At 45.9% G+C, this 16,496-nt stretch overlaps 1 protein-coding gene across 1 annotated transcript in view; it reads left to right on the top strand.

Moving 5' to 3' along the window:
- Positions 1-16,496, top strand: part of LOC120949004 (heparan sulfate glucosamine 3-O-sulfotransferase 5) — a 42,452-nt gene that overhangs the window by 19,996 nt on the left and 5,960 nt on the right. The window contains exons 2-6 of the mRNA XM_040365926.2: positions 2,102-2,885; positions 10,350-10,524; positions 10,599-10,730; positions 10,844-11,059; positions 14,607-14,770. Coding sequence (XP_040221860.1) covers positions 2,821-2,885; positions 10,350-10,524; positions 10,599-10,730; positions 10,844-11,059; positions 14,607-14,770 — 752 coding nt within the window. The 5' untranslated portion in view covers positions 2,102-2,820. The remainder of the gene's footprint in view (positions 1-2,101; positions 2,886-10,349; positions 10,525-10,598; positions 10,731-10,843; positions 11,060-14,606; positions 14,771-16,496) is intronic.

Below are 16,496 nucleotides of genomic sequence, written 5' to 3'. Positions count from 1 at the left end.
TATAGAGATACATATTCAGAAAAAAATATAACTGAAGTAGGTGACATCTACAAATTGTACTAACGATGATCATAAATAAAAACAACTCTAACGACTCAATAACATGTCCGTCATGGGTTCAAGTCCAGAATGGTCCTCGTAGCAAGGACTGACTATCCGGCTGCGTGGTACTGAATTAGTCTCGAATAAGCCGTGTATGGATTGGCATGTCCACTTAGGACGTTAGGACGGAATAGAAGAATTATTCATTTAATAAGGAAAGCAAAGAGGCGCATCAGCCATTCCGTCAGTCATTCTGTCTACTCTCTCTGCGATACGAAACGAAAACATAAACATTGTCAAATCATTTACATAATATAGTCGATCTTGCCCTTCACCTATGTTAAAAGTAACAAATTCCATTTGAACACTCATCTACACAATTGAAAATAAAATGTAACAGACGTGCTACAATTCATCCAGGCATGCAATGCAACACAGTTGCTACTAAGTATGGGGGAAATTTCATTACCCCTAAGCCTGTGCACGTTGAAACCTACCTTTAGCAGCGAAAAAAAGGTCATTGAATTAAAAAGTGGAGCACTACCACCACTGAGTAAGCAGTAGGAAGAGAACACATACAAAAAAGCTACCAATCTACCATCCCATCGTCAACAGCAATTGCCTCATCCTTGCCGCATCCTTGGCATGGCACCACCCGACCCGGTGGAAGCAAAATGGATATTAATTGTCTCAAATTAGGGAAAAAGTGTAATTTACATTATCATAATTGTACAGGAGGAGCAGGAGGAAGCAGTGGCTCGTGCATTTTCCCGATAAGCAGCCGCCCCTGCGTGCTGATCACTGTCGCTCGAAAAAGGCGCCACAGTACGGGAACCGCTCGGCCATTTCGGGGATTGAATAAGAAGCAAGCCGTCCGCTGATGTATTTCCTCTAATCAGCCATCCTCAACAAAAACCTCTGTCGGGTTGGGTCCATCAGCCACTCCAGCGCAAGGCCATCGTAAGGCGTCGTAGCCTGAGCGGCTCGCTTCGTACTTTCTTGTCCGGTCCGGTCAGGTTGTCCTCGCAAAGAAAAGGCGTGGTTGACTCGGGTGACACGCTCGCCACCAGTGTGTGTGTGTGTGTGTGTGTGTGTTACTGCACTGAGTGAGTGCCAAGGACGTTTTGCATTTGCATTTTTCTCACCGACAACGCGCGGTCCGTTGCCCGGTATGTCGTAGGGGAAAGAAATAAATGTCATTTACCCGTTAATTACACCACGCTCCTTCACCTGCTCCGTTTGGCGCCTCAGCACAGTGGTGTCCCTGCAAAGTGCTCTCCGTAGCTTTTGTATTATTTACCGACGGGGTGCGGTGAAGCAGGTTGACATTCACCCGAAGCGTAATTTGGTTGGAAATTTTCGGCTTCCTTTCCCGGTTGCCGTCGCGGGGCCAAGGGGGGAAAATAGAAACAGCGTAATTTTGCCCTCCATCCGCATTGGGGTAGGTTTTTGTGCTTTGTTGGTGCAACATTCGATCCACACCATTGTGCTGTGAAAAGTGGGATAAAATATATCAAGAGAGAGACAGAGAGATAGAGAGAACTTCCGGTATTGCCAGTGAGTGGTTGTAATGTCCGATTTTAATTCTACACACTATCTGGCACCGTTCTACTTACAATTCGCATTGCAATTGCTTTTGAAGCGTAGAGCTTTCGAGATGATGATGATGATGGTGGTGGAGCAGGGACGCAGGCGTGGTAGCTGTAGCGTAGTGATGCCCTTAATGACACCGCATTTAAATGAGCTTTCGCGGAAAACGTTATCAAATAGAGCGAACGGTCAACGAGGCGAGTCGCAGTACCCAGGTGCGGTTTGCAGTAAATTTGTTACCCACCAGTTAGTTTCGACTGGCCGGAGTGGTTTTAATGGTGTATTCGTTCCGATGCCGACGACCGGGAACGCTTACAAAAGATCGTGCTCGTGAGCAGAGGAGCTTACTGTAGCACCTTTCTTTTGTGTGTCGGTGTGGTTTTGCAAATTGTACATTTAAATAATTTATTTTAATTTGACTATAAAATGTTAAAACTCGTTTTTTTTCTCTTTCCTCTTTTTTTTGCAGGTAGCTTAACCTTCAACGATACATATCATGTAAAAGTCTGAGAATGAAGTGAAGGGAAGTGTGCGCATCATCCGCAACAAATGCATATCAGCAAATTGCCTCGTGGTAACCACAGTAAACTATAGCGTCGGTAGTGAGCAAATCCGTTTTTTGATAAGTAAATAGTGTACACCCCAAACCAAAAGAAAGCTTTACAAAATTTTAGTGTAAGTAAACGGTTATATGAAAGCATGAAAGTAAAGTTCGTAGTAAATCAAAGATCTCATACATATCAAAATCAAAGTGAGCGTGAAGCGTTGAAGTGAACAAAAAACGATACCAGTTAAGCGTTTATACTCGTTAAACCCCTGTGCGTATGCAAATTGCACAGCAAAAGGTGTTACTGTGTCATCCGGTGTAGTTGCGATACGTGCTTGAAACCCGAACGGCACACGCGGTGAAGCCCCGACATCAACAGCTGAACTACTGCAAACCCGGGGAACAATTTTGGAGTCCTTCCTGCCAGCCAACCCACCCACCAACCCCGGGCAAACCAAACGAACATCCCCTCCCTCCCGGGCCATCCGGGTAGCGGTATCGCGCGATGCCGCTGCACCTCATGCATCACGACGGCAGCAGATGGCACTGTCGGAAACGGAAATAATAGAAGATCGATTTTGCTGTCACCGGGCGGCACCGTCGGGTCGGTGCCGTCGCCGTTCGCACCATCGCCCGCACCGATGCCCACGAAACGACGCGGCGACCAATTGAGGGATTGTTCCGTCACCTTACCATTGGATATTCTGTAAGTGGTCCGGCCCCACCCGTAACTCAATATTCGTTTCATTAGCTCGATCGGTCGGCTGGATTGGGAAAAATTGGGTGGGAAATGGGCGATATGATGATGATGATGATGATGATGGTTTATAGTGCAAACCGGAGATGAATGTTGACCCCGGTGCTCATGGCGCAGCTTAGAGTGGCAATAGTGAACTGATACCGGTCGGTGCATCCGATCCGGTGGTGATTGGTTTTGAGCATTGAACGGATGAACGGAGTTGATGGCGAGCAATAATTACTTCATAATTGTGTCAGAATTGAAAATTAAATTGATATGGCCTGAAACTGTATGTTTTAGTTTTGCAAATCACTTGAGTTTTGCTGTGAATTAAAGATAAATTCAACATATTTTTATTATCTTCCTGCTATGTTTTATAATAGAAAACTCTATCTAATATTTTTCATTTTATTTTCGTATATATTTTGTACTTTGACTATTCTTGTTGTAGATCATACAATTTGAAACCCATTTTCCAATGGGATTAATGATAAAACTAATAATTAATGGCCATAGCTCTTTGAAATATTCATTACGGCTTTCGACGAATAAATGTGCCCTTGAATTTTGCTGTGCTTGGTAACCGATCCATAGAAAAAGTTAGTATCGTTCGATAAATCAAAGCGAAACGAGTATGTTCGTCAAGAGCCAGAAGCGTTCAAATTTGCAACCCAAAATCATTATCCCTACAGGATTCCTGAGCGATCAAAAGGACCTGTTGGTAAACATAAAGTTAAAAAAGATCTCTCGCTTTAAGTTATAATCATATGTTATTTCAATTCCCTTTAAAAGTATAGCAGCATGCCCTAACTCATCAATAAGCGAATGGAAGCGTCTGAAACACGCTAGCTGGTACACTACACCGTAGCGCAAGCGATGAGCAGTGGCGCCGGCAATATCTTTAGCTGAGTGCAATTGGTAACGCCACCAGCCTTACCTTGCTGCGGCAGCGGATCGAATAGCATCTGAAGCAAAGATAGTAATCAATACACTCATCACATGACTGCGCGTACTATTGCCATCGCCTCGCTCGTCTCCCGCAGCCCTCCTCCAGCCAGCCTTGCAAATGACTGATGTGCAGTGAAAAACGAAAGCATCGTTTATATTCTCAGCCCAGCCCCAGCCCACCGGGTTCCATCTGGGGTGTGATGATTCGAATTTCCATTCCCTTCCACGCACCATGGCGCCCTTTCACCGTTAAGCCGTTGCTCACCTTCTCAAACGCACACAGAGCCAGCCATTCGTGTCAGGAAATTGAAATCACGAAATGATAATGGAATTAGGATACCGAATAATTTACAATGGACTGGATGGAGATTGGCAAAAGCGGGAAAATCAATAGCTCGGATCCTTGGACGGACGAGACCGACCGGGTCGTGGTACAATTGTAGTGTGTAGATGTGTGTGTGTGTGATGGGTCTTTGTATGTGTATGTGTATGTGGCTGTGGCTCACAGGTGTGTATAAGGGTTGTCAGAATGTCGACAAACCGGAGCACATGACATGATGATATCCTTGTGTGCTTGTGTGCCTGCCTCCTATCCCGTGCGCTCGTGCAACGGAAGATTGATGCTTTCCAGCGAATGAAGCTCTCAATTTAATTATTTGCTGCCGCCTCTGCTCTGCCATTCCGGGAATGCGAGATCTCTTGCGGGCTTTTTTGTTACGGCTTGTGTGTGTGTGTGTGTGAGGAAGTTTGTATATCGTAGCTGCCCGTGGGGAAAAAGACGATTTGTTTTTGATGTTGCTGACGTGGCGTAGCAATTTTGCTCGCTTCTTTTCCTGAAGAAGATTTTCAATTTTGCTGAAGAAGTGCTACAATTTGCGCGCTCCTGCCTGGGTTGAGTGGGGGTGGGGGGGATTTCAAATACGTTTATTTTGACAGATCTCGTGTGCGGATGCTTTTAGCGCTGCTGGGTTGACATTTTGTACACCGAATGCTTTCCGTTTTGTCCGGGAACAGTTGGCACTCTTGCTCACAGTCACTTTGACGACGCGTCACGCCACATCATGGCGTGGCATAAATAGGGCCAGATTATGCGACCCCAGCGCCGTGACAGTGCACTCAAGAAAGTGTGCGGAACCTGGAGAGGTCTAAGAGTAGTGTGGGAAATCCTTTTTTAACTGGTGACAGCAGTGAAAAATCTTTGCGAAAAGCGCAACAGTCATGGGATGAGGTACGAACTGGCGTTTGCTAACCCATGACTCGCTTGACCTGCTTGAGTGGTTCCGAATCATTCCACATACCACACGACCCAGTTGTTTCCGCCCAGTGTCGTAACTAGTGCGCTAATCAAGCAGCTGTCAGAGATTGAGTCTAACATTTGCTAAAGTTTTCTTCTTCTTCTTTGGTTCTGGCGCTCGCCCACAAGCAGCAAATCACTCCCAAAGGTGCAGCATGGTTCCCTCCCAAGTTCCGACAAAGTTTCCAAACCTTGACTGCAAGCAACAATTTCGTACGTTGCGTTGCTAATGCTTCAAGCTAACCCCGAAGCTTGAGGGAACCTACCTCCTACCTGACACTATAAAAACCAAGCGTGCAGGAAATGAATATCGAAAAGGAAATCTATTCAAGGTGTGCAGCAACATGTGGGCCATGCTATAGGGCCGTTTTTATAAGCTAGCTACTAAATGCTTACCTTTAGCCTACTTTACACACCGTCCGTCCAATGCACCAATGCATCCGGGGGAGCGCAACCCTCTTTACACTGGAGAGTGTTTGCCCTTACTCTGTGCGTGCGTGTGTTTGTGTTTTTTCTATGATGTGGAACGGTTGGTTTGAATATTTTGGTTTTCAAACCACACACACACAGTAACCTTCTCGAGTTTGAAGCAGCTGGCATTAAGTAGAGCCTGCTGGGAGGAAGAATGCGAGGTCTGGCGCTAAGCGTGTACGGTGCACTTGCATCCGGAAGTTGTCATGTTTATATTCATGCACTCATGCACCACCTTTGGGGTTTTGCTGGACAACCTACCCCATCACTCCCTAATCGTCCCGGAGGGTTTGGGCTGGCATTGATTTCGTGCCCTTAGAAACGCAGTTCCTCGTCTGAAGCCTGTTGAAGTGACTTCCTAGGAACTAGGACCGAGGACGAAACCGTGGCCAGACGCAACGATACAACTCTTTACCTACTGCAATGAACCTTGCTTTTGTGGTGTGATATTAGTCCTTTTTCTCCTCCCACTTGGTCTTCCCTACGCCTTTCCTACGCCTGTGTCATTCCAGTAATTTCTTCCAGCCCTTTTTTTGCTGGAACCAGAGAAGGTGAGCTAAATTCGTAGCACATTGCGTACTACAAAACAGCAACAATGTTTTGCTGTAGTGAGGCCATTAAATGACCATAGTAATTATATTCCTCCTCTTCGTATTCCTACCCTTCTTTTCCTTCCCGAATTCCCGATGTTGGAGTGTGTGTTTGTGGTTACCTCTGTCTCCCTCTCTCTCTCCCTTTCTCTTTCACGTTAGCTCCAAGTCTATCAAGCGGTGTCCTCAGTCCTCGGGAACAACTTTGCCTATTTGCATATGAATGTAGTAATAATCAGCGACATGTGATTGTTGCAGTGTGTCGTGACGGTACGGCATTCCAGCCGTTGTGGTGTCCCCTTCCCCCACCACTCACTTCACGCACCCTTCCGATGCAAGCAGCCGGTACGGAAAGGGACACCCACTTCCGTTCGATTTAAGCCATATTAGCAGCTACTTTCTTTGCCCTCCTTGCCTATCTCTCCTGGCTCCTGGCGCGTCTCACCGCTCGCCCGGTGAAAAGCAACGCAAGCAATCTCTCTTCCGAGGCTGTAAACTGACTTCCGGGCGTAACGAGTTTACGAGCGATGTAAAACGCCCATTAAGTAACCCTGGAACCTCTGGCCAGAGCGGAAGCACATAAATTGAGTGTGGGTGCAAAGGCTTTTTTGCTCTTGCTTTGCACATAGTAACGATCTCCGTAACACCGCTAGCAGCTCGCCAGTTAAATGGCCCCTGCTTTGCAGCGTACTAGAAAAGCTCCATTGGGCAAGATTTTCGATACGGGCTTGCCACCTGGATGATTGGTTCGTTCGCTACCAGCCGCATTTATGCGGGGGCGTTGGAAGCCGTATCATTTGATTGACCTTCATTAAGTGCGTCTGCGGACGGATGACGCCACCGGAGACGTAAGGTGCAAGGGCTCCACTTTCGCCCTCAATCAAACGCTGAGCTGATAATTAAATTATAGATGATCGTCATGCGCTACGATACGCTTCCTTGCTTTCTGTCTCGAGGGTCGTTCGAATTGGAATTAGTTCCATAAAATCCCCATTTCCATTGTGTACGCGCGTGTGTGTGTGTGTGTTCCGGCATTTCGTGCGAACGAAATCCCAGCAAAAACCTTCCCCCAAACCTCCATCACATCGATATATGCCGCCGTCTACTGGCTTCGGGCCGGAGAAAAACCACTCGCCCAGCAGCAGCAGCAGCTGAAGCCTAGGTTTCGTAAATACGTAATGAATTAGTTATTGATCGATATTATTTTGATACGTTTGTCTTTCTTTGAATTGTGTCCGGAACGTTTTGGAGGTCTTTTTGTTATGGAAAAAAGGATGCCTGAAACCCGTCCCAATCTCGATCTCCAAACCATTTTGCAGGGTTTCGGAATTCGAACCCAGGGAAACAATGAACCTCAAACCGCCCCCCTCCCCCCCGCACACAGTGATAATGAGGGTGCTTTTGTGTTTGTGTGTTTGATGGCTTTCGTATCTTCAAAAGGTGCTTTCCAAATTTCTCGGGAATTGTCATGCAGCAATGAAGCACACTGCCCAACTGTGTGTCCTTTTCCGGGGATTTTGATGATGGCATTTGCTTGAAAAATGGTGGGTACGGCTGGCTTGGTGGCATGCCGAAATTGAATTCCGGCTAGCATCGACCTGACAGTGGATGGCTAATACTTATCACATTATCGAGGATTAAGGTTCCCGGCGGCACGGTCGACGTAAATGATGAAAAGTGATTCTCTGGACGGTATCAATTGGAGTTTCGCTGGAATCTGGGGGTGGGCTGCAATTCCCCCAGCAGCACAACACACATGTGAGCCACAATTTGACAATTGTGGGGGAGTTTGAATGTGAAACAAATGACCTTTTAGCTCACGACAAGCAATATATTAATCGTGATTTTATTGACAATATGATAACGGTATGGTACGGGAGAAAAGCTTCGAAATTCCCCAGACATTGCTGCAAACCTACCTACCCGCCGATATCGCTAGCAAAGGCTGTGCTCTTGTAAAACAAACGGAACGAAACGGAATGCATTCCACACTCTCCGGTGAATCGTACATTTTCATCAAACATCCGACGGGGAAAGGGAAGCTACAAACTTCCACCGAAAATATGACTTTTACGTAGAGCCGTGTACATTTGACAAGGTTTTTCTTCCTCAACCCCCCCCCCCCCCCCCCCTTGCGTTATGTTCCCCTATCGGTACGTCGTTTAGTGCTCACTCAAAACACACACACACACATGTTACTTTCAACAGGTTGCGATTTGGGTGGATTCTTCTGCTGCCCGCGTGAAACAAAAATTGACCACAAAAAAAACACGGCGAAGGCAACAAACAGTCAGACGAACATAAAATCCGTCCGGTCGTGAAAGACCGAAAGCGTCCAGGACCGTATGTGTGTATGTGTGCGTGTGTGTGTGCTCGATTTGGTTTCTCGTAAATCAAATTAAGGGGGCTTTTTCGCTTCTCCGAATTGATCGATACTGCATGTTATGATTTGCGAGTTTTGATTTGTCCAAGAAAGCGGCAGAATCGGTGGAATGTTTTTTCTATGTTTCTTTGTTGTTTGCCTCTTTTTTCAGATGCCCTTTGTTTTTTTTTTGTTTTTGCTGCGTGTGTTTGTGTGGTTTTTATTGGAACCTATTTTTAAAGCGTAGCCAGGTGACTTTAATGGTGTAACACTGTGCCATTCGCTTTGAGCTTGCTCTAATAGACGTCGCCGGTCGTGGCATTTGAAGTCTTGTCTGATAGAGCCGTGTTTTTCTTTGTTTTCTTCGACGCACCGTGATCATAAAATAAAAGTTTCCGAACTATATTTGGCCTCCCACTGAAGAACGCTAAACGATCGGCGGATCTTGTGCCAGACGTCCCCTAGCGTAACAAACAGCGCAACGGGCTGAGAGCGTTTATGCTTATGAATAAATTTATTTTCGAAATAATTATTTTATCACCAACCCTCCAACCCCCCCCCCCCCCCCTTTGATTTCGGCCGCACCACGCGGGGTCAGATCGCTCATAAACGCTAATGCGCGCCGGGGTGAAGCGATTTTATGGTGCCGGTCCTTCCGGTCACGAATTGTTGCACCCACGGCTCCCACGACTGCAAACTTTACCTCCGTTTTGTGGTTACTGGTGGTGGCAGTGGTGGTGGTTGTGGCGCGTTCAAAAAAGGCCTCCGCCAATTAAAGACAATGTTTCGGCTAGATAAATTTCATGGCCAGTTCGCGTCTTTTTTGCTGTTGTTTTTTGTTGTGCGTTTGCTCTAAAGGGGTTTCACCGCGGCCGTGTGCTTGTCGCAGAGCGGCAAATCGTTTTCCGTGCGCAAACTGGTAATAAGGCCGAACGAGATAAGCGAATCGTTCGTCACTTTCTCGGAATAGGGAAGGAAAGAAAGGGATCAACACCGTTGATGTGTAAGGATGCGGCCAGACCTCGAAGCAACTTACTTTGGGGCAGTTGTTTGTACAGATAATTGGCTGTAAATTCGTGGAAGAAGTACGACAGAGCGTATATCTTTTTCGGTTTATGCATAATTATTTATGTACTTTGATGCTTGGGAGCCTTTAAATAGCGACACAAAGTTATTACTTTTTAGCCTAAATTTCTCAATTCTCCATGTTCGTGTTGTGGTAATATTTTTAAAACAGATTTTATTTGTCCTTTTTACTCTTCCAGTAAATCAATCACGTCGAGTGCGCACCAAGAATCTCCAGCGCCAATATTTGTTCTCGTACCAACGGGGGCTTTTCTTTTTAATTGATGTGATAAAACCAACGCACACCACCATCGCATCCTTTCGTTGCGTTTCGATCGAAGTTTTCGAAATTTAATTTCTCCGAAAGCTTTTAATACTGCTGCTGCTGCTGCCATCATCTTACTCTCTGTGACTGTTTGCATAAGCGCGAGCACCCTCAAAGACTGTTTGGGCAATGGTTTCGCTATGTTTCACAATGTAATTGACTACCAGAGAAATGCTGTTGCCTTTTTATTTGTGCTGAAAGTTGTGAGGGATGGTTTAAAATAAGTTTGGGTTGTACTGAGGACAGTCATTCAATCTCAAACCCCAACTTCGCATGTCAATATCAATGCTAATGGGACGGTGGAAATGTTTTCAAAAAGTTGTGTCATATTAATTTAACTGTATGTTCTCTCTCTCTCTCTCCCTTTCTTTCCTAGATGGTTACCCAAAGCGGCTATGAGGCCCTTCGGGCCAGATTCTTCACACTCCGACTGCGTCCTCGTGGTAGGCGTATCGAGGCCTAAGCTGGCAGCGCTCTTTCTCTCGGTGATGCTGCTGTCGCTCTTTCTCACGTTTCACATCCTGTACGACAGTGCGGTGTACAGCATACAGGTACGAGGGTGGGCGATTAATAAATATTCATCCAATGCATATTAATGACCCGCTTCGCGTTCGCTTCTTCACAGGCGGCAACTGCAATTTCGGAGAACAAAATTTCCATCCTAACAAATCACATACCCAATCCACCGGTGATCAATCAACCCGTCGTGTTTCCGAACCGAATACACTTTCCCAAAACTAGCCGTAGGTTACCACAAGTAAGTCGGCTCGAGCCTTCCTTCCTCTGCTTATTTATATTCATTTCTTTGCCTAAGAATCCTTCACTGCTTGCTCTCCTTTTTTTCCTTTCTTCTTGGCTTTCGTTTCCCAGTGTTTAATAATCGGAGTGAGAAAGTGTGGCACACGCGCCCTGCTCGAGATGCTGTACTTGCATCCAAGGATACAGAAGGCCGCCGGCGAGGTGCATTTTTTCGATCGCGACGAAAACTACCTGAGGGGGCTCGAGTGGTACCGGAAGAAGATGCCACACTCCTTCCGTGGCCAGATAACGATCGAGAAGAGCCCCAGCTATTTCGTGACACCCGAGGTAAGTGTGTGCGTGCGTGCGTGCCTGTCATCACCGTCTCCATGACCCTGAGAGCTGCGGCTGGATGTGTGTGTGTGTGTGTGTATCTGTGCTTTGGGTTAACCCCCTTGCCACCCCAAACACGCAAACACACTCGTGCGCGCGTCGTGGTGTTGGTTGGTGTGGTAAATTTTCATAATTTTAATGCAACTGGGGACAAAAAAGCTCCACCGTTTTGAGGGCGACGAATGTATGGCAGATAGGGGGAGAGAGAAGGGCGTAAGAATAATTATATCATCGTGGCATCGTGTGCTCCGGCATACCGGCACCATCGTGTGATGCTCATCAGACGAACGCAAACTGTCATGAATTTAATGAAGCATCTGTTTGCATTTCCATTTTCATCCACCGCCACCACGGTGATCGGTAGCGTTAGGTGCTTCGCTGTGCGTGTGTTTGTTTTTGTAGAGATAGTGCCAGTGCAACCCTAGTGGCAGATAGTGACACATCAGTGAGGCGATGAATCGATAACGAGGTGCACCATTTTGGAGCAAAAGGATGATAAAGTTGTAACGATGGCAAATAATTAGACGGTATTTATTCTGTCGCTACGGAACGCGCTAATAGAAGTTTTTAGGGGTAAGTTTTGGTTGGAATTGGTTTTAATGCGCAAACCATAGCTACAGCTATAAAGCATGATCCGGGCTAACGCCTAAATGTATGCAAGATGGGCGGTAATGGAGGGCAAAGTTCTCATGAAACATGGACAAAATATAAAAGAGCGTTGATTAACATCAGCTAAGGTGATAGAAGAAATTTATAGAGGATTTGGGGTTACTATTTGATGGAATTGGTTTCAATGCTCAAACCATAACTAAACCCCTAAAGCATCAGCGATAACGCCTAAATGTATGCAAGAAAATACTTTTAAAGGGCAAAGCTCTGATGAAACATGGGCAGAACATGAAAAAGCGTTGATTAACACCAGCTGAGATGATGGACAAAAAGTGTGATATGGAATTGAAGGTTTTTTTTCTTTCATGTTGAAATTACTACATAAATTTGTATAAATAGCTGACACGCTGCATGTTTTTATCACTTTTTATTGCATAACTTCAGGCGTCGTGTTAGAGAAGATTCTGCTCCACTTACAATGTATTAATTCATAGTAAATAAATAAGTAAAGTCGCTCTCCTATCGCTTGCATTGCCAGCGTAGCACGCGGCAATACATTCGAAAGCGTCAGCAATAGATAACGAAAAGGTCAAACACACATACACACACACAAAGGCACACAGTACCCGATTAGTGTGTATGGGCGCTGCTACTGTCAATGTAAGAGCTGGGTGGTAAAATAAATTTATCCACTTATATTTATTGCGCGCAACAAACACTTCCCTTGCCGGTCCCTTGGCACGGCGTGAAGCCCTACGCTACGCTAGAGCAAGCGGCCGAGCAAGGTCGATCCGGCTAATATTTATTTGTTGGTTTGAACGGTTGTAAGCTGCTCTTTCATTTTTAGCGCTCCGCGCGCATCTCCGTGCTGCACAAAGCAGGTTTTGGCAGCCAAAAACCGAAACCAAAAAAAAAAGAGACAAATAATTTATTTCACCCAGATTCACCTCGGGGTAAAACTTGCCGCTAGTTTGTGTTGCTTGCACGTCGGGATGGGTACGAATGAAGCAACCAAAAGCGCAAAGAAACACGAACATCACGAGCTGTCGCAAATTTGCAGTAAACAACATAAATAACATTATTTCGCAGCTGTGTGCCCCCTAAATGAGCCGTGAGAGTGTTCGCGGGCGTTCGCTTTCGCTTCGAGCGACCGGACACTGTGTCAGCTGAAAAGTATGACAACTAACGAACGATAGATAGAAACACACACAGATTCACACTCAGAGAGCAGAATACTTGCCCTCGAAAAAGCAACAACTTTGTTAAAAAAAACCCCACGGTAACCTTGTTTGCGTCGGATCGGAGCGAACTGCTACTTTGTTCTTAACTTTTTCTTTTGCTCTTTCTCGTCCTGCCCCCCCCCCCCCCCCCTTCGGGGAACTGGCACAAGATTGTCGAACTGCATCGGGAGGCATTCGAAGGTGTGGAGCAAGTGCAAACCACCAGCAGTGGCACACAAACACACACAAAACACACAGCCACAGAAGCGATGTAACGAAATGGTATTGCAAAAGTGAAATTTTCATCCACCACAAAGTCAAACCCCCCGATCTGCAAGCGTGGAGTGGAGTGCAGTGGGGTGGTTCTCTCGGGCAAGGCCAACCCGAGGGATGACATCGAAAAGCGCACCGTGCCCTCAAAACCATGCTGCCCGCACGCTAAATAATGGCTGCCCGCGACTGTAGCAGTAAATGAATCAATTTCAAGTGACAAGGTTTAGCGTGAGAAGGCAAGATTACAATCACACACACACACACAACCACACGAAAGCGAACTGCACACCTGACCCTGTCCAACGTGGTTTCGACGTGTGCAGGATTGCGACGGGACCCTTTGCCAAAGGACATTCGTTTGACCTAGGTCGTTGCCGGTGAACTGAAGCGATCGATCGCTTCGCTGGCAGCGCGAGCGTTGGCTGAGAAAACGGAGCACTGGGAAAGTTCACTGTGATGGACAGCGCTCGGGTAAGCGCTCGTGAAAGCGTTTTAGCTTTGATGGTTTCGGAGTGGATGTGATCTGCTTGCTCAGGATGACGGCGACGGGGGTTCAACTTCTACGTCAGCCAGTGTTTGGCAGACGATGCACAACGGGGTTTTCGTTGTTTTGGTTCTGCTTAATTAAAGTCGCTGAAAGAAGGGGATGAAAGTACGAACGTCGATGATAATGAACCTGCTTTGTCAGTATGCTTTCTTTGTGATGGTTCAAATGGTTCAATGCACAAGTTCAGTAACCATCATTTGGGAGTAATTGGATTTCGTTTGATGTCAGTTTAAATTTTTAAAACGTAATTTTTAAAATTGTAAGTTTAAAGCGAATATGATTGATATGTATTTCAAACTTTATTCATTTCCATCGAAAAATTCTTCAACCTGCCAAAAAATCGTTATTTATGCATTAAAAAATTGTGTTTGTACTTTAAGCTCACAAATAGCCTACTTTTAGGCGCTTTTAAGCCTACTGACTAATCTTATAGGTTTTAAGAATGAAATTTCGATTGACTCTTTTATTCATATGTTGGTTATATAACAATTAAATTGATTTAAGTATTAACTCGTTTTTTAAAAAATGTTGTCTCTTAATTATTGCTTAGAAATTGCCTACATTTAGGCGTTTTGGATATTGTCTCTCGAACGAATCTATAATATTTAATTGTTGAATTATGTTTCATCTTCAAGAATTTAATAATGCAAAGAAACAAAATGTCTACTTTAAACGAGCTGAACAGTTCAGCAAAGCACAGCACATCATCCAGCCTCTCGCAGCAGTGGTTTCCAACATTTCAGCGTAATTTTCTTCATCGCCGTCACCACACCGCGGCAGTGCCGCTAACGATCGCTCGTGTGCTTAATTATCTGTTGCTCTTCCCTTTCCCTCCCCTCGCCCACCCCAACAGGTTCCGGAGCGGGTCCGAGCGATGAATGCGTCCATCAAGCTGCTGCTAATTGTAAGGGAACCCGTAACGAGAGCAATATCCGATTACACACAGCTTCGAAGTCACGCAGCAACGGCAACACTACCCCAGCAGCAGAGCCTCTCGTCAACTTCGCCTCTGTCGAGGTAAGTGTACGGTGCGGTGGGTGTAAACGAATTTAAACCGCGCGCCGGAAGACGAACGAAAAAGAAACTGCCAAAAGAAGCGGCGGAAACACAGGGAAAGAATCAATTTTTAATGAGCCGAACCATGAGACCAGATTTTGATGAATACTTTATCGGTTGGTAAAAGTATGTTGTTTTAATGGGGAAGTGAATTAAAAGCGGCTCTTACCTAATACACATACTGCTGCCCCCCCCCTCTCTGGTGCATCCCAAATCAAACCTACCTTCGCCTGCCTACACACTCCTCAACCATCCTAAATCTACTTTTCACTTAAACTTTTTTTAACCCATTTCCAATACACCGCAAGCCGCAGCTCCATCCTCCGGTTGGGGAATTTCATCGGCCCACGACACACATTTGTAACCTGTTGTGGTGACAACACAGAGCAATACCAGTCTTCTTTCCTCCCATTTCCGAATGCCTTCCGCATGGCGACTCCTTTCCAGCTTGTATTCCGTACAATAAGGCAAAATACAAAACACACACACACACTCATACCAGGAATGGCTGCGACGGCTGTTGGTTCCGCTGGGACGGACCGGTTGACGTGTTTGTAGCTTCGCAGCTTTCCCTGGGCTGTGGTTTTTCCTGCCCCCCTTGCCTAAGGCTTGCCGCCCAGCGGTAGGTGTGAGTTCAAGCAACCAGGCAAGCAACAACAAAAAAAAGCAAGTTAGTTGACAGATATGTACAAAGCAACATATAAACAAGTGTTTGCTGCGAATGGAACGGAAACGAAGTGGGAACAAAAGCACCAGCAGTGGTAGGTGGTGTTCGCGTGTTGAGCTTCGGATTACTTCCGAGAAGCGGCAAACGCGAACCGACGCAATCGGCCGTCCTTCTTATCCTCTCCGTTTGTGGGAGCATGGTGTAAGAAAACGCCCGCCAGCAGATTGAGCAGAAGAGCCCGCTGCATCTGACAATTTTTGCCCAATCGACCTGAGGTTTTAAGCAGCAGCAGCAGCAGCGGCAGCGGTGGTGATGATGGTGAGCAGTATTGAAATGTGTCGAACGCGTTTCTGGTGGAAGCGAGGGAAAAGTTTTACCCCGAATGCAAAAACACCGGTTGGTGGCAAGTGTGCAAGTATTTCGATACACTCCGGCTCCGGCGGCAGGAAATGGTATAATGTTAGGGAGAAAAATGCTTAAAAATACCGAAAGCTGCTGCTGTTGATAAAATAAACAACCGAACACTCACGGCACATACGCTCAGCCCACTTCAAAAGAATCGGAAATTCGGAAGAAAATTATTTACAAATGGAGAAGAGTATTGGAAGTTCTTGCCTCGTGCAGAAGAATTCTCCACACGCACGTGTACCATCGGGGCAAGTGTTTTTCCATTTTTCGCTTGAAACCAATCGTTTTGCTTCACCGGGCGAGAAAAAAGGAAGAAAAAACGATAGATGCGGGAACGATTTGTCTGCTTTTTTTCTTCTTCTTCTTCTTCTTTTACACCAAAAAGAAACGTAAGCGCCAACGGAAAAAGTCACTAATCATCGGTCTCACGTGGGTCTAATTTGTTGGTAATTTTGTTTTAATTTTTGTTACCGACTTACTTTTCCACCGAGCGAGCGACCTTGGAAAGGGGAATGCTTTTTTCTTGTCTGTTGCTTGTAAGCTGCGTCTTGCGGATGCTTCATCCGAATGGCTCATGCCATTCGGTGCCCCTGTGCCATGGTCACTTTGAAC

This window comes from Anopheles coluzzii, chromosome 2 (genome assembly GCF_943734685.1).
Source record: "Anopheles coluzzii chromosome 2, AcolN3, whole genome shotgun sequence".
In the NCBI taxonomy this organism is placed as follows: Eukaryota; Metazoa; Arthropoda; class Insecta; order Diptera; family Culicidae; genus Anopheles; species Anopheles coluzzii.
The sequence above is the reverse complement of the archived record's forward strand: the minus strand, read 5'-3'. Positions and strand labels throughout refer to the sequence as shown.